The following is a 6,144-nucleotide window of genomic DNA, read 5'->3' on the forward strand; positions in this document are numbered from 1 at the left end:
CAGTTTTCTTTATGGTCCGCCTCTCACATCCATACGTGACTACTGGAAAAACCATAGCTTTGACTAGATGGACATTTGTTGCCAAAGTAATGTTTTGGCTTGTTAATATGCAGTCTAGGCTGGTCACAGCTTTTCTTCCAAGGAGCAAGTATCTTTTAGTTTCATGGCTGCAGTCACCATCTGCAGTGATTCTGGAGCCCAAGAAAATAAAGTCTGTCACTGTTTCCATTGTTTTCCCATCTATTTGCCATGAAGTGATGGGACCGGATGCCATAATCTTAGTTTTCTGAATGCTGAATTTTAAGCCAACTTTTTCATTCTCCTCTTTCATTTCATCAAGAGGCTCCTGATGAATTGCTCAGAAGCAATTACAGCCTCTCAACTCAAGGCTCTCTCTTTCCTTTTTGATATATGAAGACCAAGTTCAATCCTTCCCCTGTGACAAAATAATTTACTTACCAGCCAGAGTCAGAGTTCTGAGCCGCTTTCTACCCACCTGTGCAACAAGTGATGGTGCCACCTGTCCCTGTATCTCACAAGGCACTGCAAGGTGTGAGTGAGCCGATCTTCCAAAAACGCTAAGCACTAAACAGACATAAAGTGTTGGAAATAAAAAATACCTTTTACATAATTGGCGATGGCTTCTTTTGTGTCCCTCTCTGGGTCAATAGTGATGAAAAGTGGAGTTAAATTTGGCAGAGTTGGAATACTGTCTGAAAGAAAGTTCTTGTTAGTTATTATTTACATTCTGTGTGCAGCACAGCAAGGCAGTCAGGCAACACAGAGGGACAGCTAACACCAATTGGGGGCGGGGGGGAGGGGAGCCTCAGGAAGTGCAGGTACAAACATGTCTGTATGTACGTGTATGGTGCAGTCAGATACATATCCTAGCAAACACCCGCACCAGTGCGGACATGCTGTTACTCAGAATCACATCCTGTGGACATCCTGTCTTCTAATCCAATCCAGTGTTTGTAGGGTTCCCGGCCCCGCCTCCCCCCACAACCATTTCTCAAGTGCCAGGAAACTGTTAATAAGGTCTGAATATCCTGGAACAATTCATTTCCTAGTCTAACCAGCAGTCACCGGCAGAAAGGCAATGGCACGGTCTGTGATGAAAGGCTACAAAAAGCAAGGGACACAAAGCAGAGTTAAGGGAGACCCAGACCACACCGACATTTTTAAGCAATCTAACATTTAGCATCAAAACAAACTTCCTCTCTGGTGGGGAATAAGGTCACAGGTATCACAGCAACTAACAAGTCTAACACTGAGATAAGTGAATGTTTACAGCCCTCCACCTACCGGTAACGTAAGAATAGAAAAGCATAGTAACATTAAGGGCATCAAGTAAACATGTACTTTTTACAGAATGAGACAGTTTTCTTACCTATTTCATCCACGACTTGAATCATTTTTTCTAGTTCTTCTGGACAGATATCTGGACAATGAGTAAAACCAAAATAAATCAATACCCATTGACCCAGGTAGTCCTTATCAGTTTTGGGCTCGCCAGTATGAGTTGTGAGGGAAAATGGGCCCCCAAGTAAAGGCTTTCCAATGCTCCGATGCCGTTCCTTCTCCAGTTCTTAAAAAAAAAAACACACACAGAAGGAGAGGAAAAAAAAGTCAATCTAACCACAGGTACTCAAATGCCTCATCTATGGTTCACACTATATTAATGACTATGGGCACAAAATGTGGAAGAAATAGCCTGTTTCCAAGAAGCTTAAAAAAATATATCTTAAGAGAAATAAGCATAAAGTAAAATGAAATGAAATGCTATTGTACATAATAAGGACTATAAAAAAAAAAAGCAGTAAAAAAAATTTCCTTCCTCTTCCAGAACAATTCAATCCTTAGCCATTAGGTGTGGCCATGAAGGGGTGGAGGAGGGTCACAGCAGAAGAGAATGTCTGAGACCAAGTGGGAGAGGTAGGTGGCCTGGCAGTGATGTTGGAGCCTGAGTGTACAGGAGGGCAGCTGCATGGGGAGAGGACAGAAGAAATGTGACCTTAGTTATTACATACAGGAGCCTGATCAAACAAGTAATATTAAACGTAAGTGTTAAAACAAATGGAAAAGGAGTTAGGACAATGGAAAGAGACAGTAGAACAAACCTTGAGGTACTGGAAAGAGATGGGAGGTAGTGTATGAACTTACGGTTTCAATACATATAGATACAGAAATAAATATAGCTATAAACATGCATATCTCTTTCCTAGCTCTGTTCACTAAAAGGACGCAGGAGTGGACACACCCCAACAGCAATGAGCTCATATCCTGACTTCCAAATATCATCATCTTCCACTAAAAGGAAATGAGGCTCTTTAGAGAAATGGCTGGTACCAGGGTTAGGGCAGAGAAAGTACATGATCCCAGAACATTCTACCACACTAGAATTAAGGATGACCTCAAAAGAATATTGGAGGACTGTTGAAAGGAAACAACAGTTTGTTAGAAGGAACGCCCATTGACCAATCTGGGACAATGGGAGTGTCAAACTAAAGAGAATAGTGGACTACAACTCACTGGCTTGCAAGAAAATCATAAGCCCACACTGACATAAATACATGAATTGAATTTCATGGGGAACAGAATATTTACATGCATAAATACAGAATATTTACATACATAAATGGACATCACGAAACACACAATTACATCTTCAGTAGAGAAGCGTGACAGACACCACCTTAATCAAGTGATCAGACTGAACTTTATCAGTAACGGCACAAATTGAATGAAATCACGTGACACCTGATTAAATACAACAAGAACACAGCATCCTCAATCTAATCAGGAGAAAACACCAGAAAAACCCAAACTAAGGGACAGTCTACAAAATCACTGGACTATAATCTTCCAAGCTGTCAAGGTCATGACAGTCAGGTAAAGGCTGCAAAACTGTTACAGACTGAAGGAGAACAGAAAGAACTAGCTATGAAGTGTGGTTCTACACTGGATCCTTCTGCTGTAAAAGGAGGGCAACAGTTGGGACTTCCCTGGCAGTCCAGAGGTTAAGACTCTGTGCGCTTCCACTGCAGGGAGTGAGGGTTCAATCCGCAGTAGGGAAACAAAGATCCCATGAGGAACGGCCAAAAAATGTTTAAAAAATAAAAGGAGGGTATCATTTGCAAAACTTGAACAAGATCTGAAGATTGAACAGTAGTAATTTTCTGATTTTGTTGATTGTATTGTGGTCATGTTTAAGAATGTCCTTGTTTGTAGAAAATACACAATAAAGTATTTGGAGATGATAAGGCAGTATGTCAGCAAGTACTCTCACTTTTAATACTGTTTCATAATACAAGTGTTTACAAAACAAGATTATTAACAGAAGGTGAAAATTCCAAACTAAAGTCAAAAGAAGCTTGGGTTTTCTAGAACTGTCTCTACTATTATTTTCCTAGTTTGTCAAGTTTGTTTCATTTTGAAACTGAAGCAACTTAAGTGCATATTAAAATATGAAAATCGTAATTAGTAAAACACGGCTTGCTACACCAAAGAAATATATGTGTGTATCAATATGGTGCTTATATTCCTAAGGTTCTAAAGCCTACAATTCTCACTCCCAGATATAAACATTATCCTTTGTATAATGGCATCAAAAGAGACTCTCTAAAGAATCAAAACAGAGTAAGTGATACTTTAGGGATTTACTAGAAACTTCTAAAACAAACCTTAAAAGTCCTGAAATACTCACTAAAATATAAAGTTCTTGTAAACAATTTCTAAACTCCAAGTGTTAATTCAGAGCAGCTCCTGGCGTTCCCACCCCAGGTTCTCATAACTTCCCCTGACCGGGCAGAACCTCATCGAGTGAAGTCCTTTGCTTCTGTGTCTGCTTCACTCAATGCGCGCCTCGATGGCTGGACTGCACCCTAGTCATCTTTGTGCCCTCTGGACTTCTTACCATCTGCATCCTAATCTGTCCACAGCAAGTCTTTTCACACAGTTGGACAGTGTGCCCTGAACAGACAGGACAGTGGGAAAACAGATGAAACCCCAATAAAGCCTGTAGTATAGTGAATAGTCATGGTTATACAAGATGGTAACATTAGGTGAAGATACGTGGAAGATATGTGGGAACTCTGTCATTTTTACAATTCTACCATAAACATAAAATTATTTCAAGATACAAAGCTTAACACCAACACCACCAAGATGCTAGTCCATAGCCAGGAAGGGTTATATTAAGAGCTCACTGGATGGCATCTACGTACTCTCCGTCTTTTCTTTCTTGAAGTACTTCATTCCAGCCAATAAAGCTCCTCCAATAGCAAACGTGACGGCTAAAGACTTCCAGGAAACAGGCTACTGGGGCAGAGATTTCAAAATTAAAAGTATTAGTAAACTGCATTTAATTACACTACATTTATTACAGCAGTTTCTAAAATACATACACAGAAGCCTCGATCTTGTTAAACAGACATCTTGTTAAACAGACAGGATGTTTCACAGTACTTTGGGATGAAAAAACACAGTTGCATCTGAGCTCCTAACACAATTACTAAGGCACTTCTTTCCAAGGGAACGTTCCCTAAATCAATTTCTGTTCACCTGAAAACAGCACCCAAGACGCAAGCACCATGAGTGTTACCCCGTATGACTGAGATCCCAACTGCTGATTTAAAAATCAGTTAATCACCTGCTTGTGCAGATACTGAGAAATAAACCAAATAAATCTGGGAAGTGAACCTAAATCAGTTTCCAGAAGTAACAAAGCCAAAGTAGAAGAGACTTAGAAGTGGAACTTCTTGCAAATGGCATCACTATTTCTTTGTACTTTCTTCCAAGTCCCGCGATAAGTAAAATAACTCATTAATCTTCCCCCAGCTCCAATAACCGCTTCTCTTACTTATCACTACAGCCTAGTGGCTCTTACGGAGAAGGCACTGGCGACCCACTCCAGAACTCTTGCCTGGAAAATCCCAAGGACGGAGGAGCCTGGTAGGCTGCACTCCATGGGGTCGCTAAGAGTCGGGCACGACTGAGCGACTTCACTTTCACTTTCAGGCATTGGAGAAGGAAATGGCAACCCACTCCGGTGTTCTTGCCTGGAGAATCCCAGGGACGGGGGAGCCTGGTGGGCTGCCGTCTATGGGGTCGCACAGAGTCGGACACGACTGACGCAACTTAGCAGCAGCAGCAGCGGCTCCTAAGTTCTTTTGGGGTCCTAGAATCCAGGAAAAACCAAAGGGAAAAAAGCATACCCAGCATGCAACCATGACGCACATTTGCTCAGAATCAGCATACAACACACAAAGCCTCTGAAGGGAGAGTCGAGTGACAAATTATAAAAACGTTAACTCTTTAATTATGGCAAACTTACGGTTGAGACCCCCTGAAAAAACCTGAAACTTATTTTCTTCGCGCAATAGCTAACTAAAATTCAAGTCCGTATCCTTCTTTAACGCTGGAAGTGAAAGTCGGTCAGTCATGTCCGACGCTTTGCGACCCCCATAGACTATACAGTCCATGGAATTCTGCAGGCCAGAATACTGGAGTGGGTAGCCTTTCCCTTCTCCAGGGGATCTTTCCAACCCAGGATCGAACCCAGGTCTCCAGCATTGCAGGCGGATTCTTTACCAGCTGAGCCACAAGGGAAGCCCCTTTAATGACGGGGGTACGTGCAAAACGGAGGGGAACGCGGGATGAGATTCTGTGACTCAGGTGAGCAGGCTGAGTGGTCAACCTGAGGCCAGGTAGAGTGGTTTCTGAGGTCATGACCAAGTGGTATGGGAAGGGCGCAGGGCTGACCGACAGCCGAGACTAGCAAAGGCAAGGCTCTGGTATGTACTCACCCCGGGCTTCGAGGGGCGCATGGGGTCTCCGCTGCCCTTCCACTCCGGTCCTGACGACCCGGGCGGGGGCGGCATTGCAGTGCTGAGGGGGCGGCTCCCCAAGCAGCAGGCAGCGAGCCCCGAGGCCCGCCATGCCTCCTCTGGCCTCGCGCAGAGCCGCCCTAGCAAGACGCTAGCGGTCTCCTTCCCTGGGCCCCAAACCCCGAATCCGCGAGGAAAGAGACGCCAAAGTTGGCTGCCCGGAAGCCGCATTATCCGGCCGGGCGCGAGCAACAGCCCTGCCATGAGCTCGAGAGACCGCGCCTCCTTTGACCCGCCCCTCGATTTCCGGCGCCGT

General features: G+C 43.7%; 1 protein-coding gene across 3 annotated transcripts in view; it reads right to left on the bottom strand.

The window, feature by feature from the left end:
* Window positions 1–6,139, bottom strand: part of SCO1 (synthesis of cytochrome C oxidase 1) — a 31,175-nt gene extending 25,036 nt beyond the window's left edge. For 2 of the 3 annotated variants that reach the window (XM_070773095.1, XM_070773093.1), the window contains exons 1-4: window positions 5,808–6,139; window positions 4,227–4,317; window positions 1,391–1,588; window positions 621–713 (exon numbers count right to left, since the gene is read on the bottom strand). In XM_070773095.1, the coding sequence (XP_070629196.1) occupies window positions 621–713; window positions 1,391–1,588; window positions 4,227–4,317; window positions 5,808–6,092 (667 nt within the window). In that variant the 5' untranslated portion in view covers window positions 6,093–6,139. The remainder of the gene's footprint in view (window positions 1–620; window positions 714–1,390; window positions 1,589–4,226; window positions 4,318–5,807) is intronic. The other variant, XM_019981427.2, reaches the window with a different exon arrangement.
* Between the last annotated feature and the right edge of the window lie 5 nt (window positions 6,140–6,144).

This window comes from Bos indicus, chromosome 19 (assembly GCF_029378745.1).
Source record: "Bos indicus isolate NIAB-ARS_2022 breed Sahiwal x Tharparkar chromosome 19, NIAB-ARS_B.indTharparkar_mat_pri_1.0, whole genome shotgun sequence".
Taxonomy (NCBI): domain Eukaryota; kingdom Metazoa; phylum Chordata; class Mammalia; order Artiodactyla; family Bovidae; genus Bos; species Bos indicus.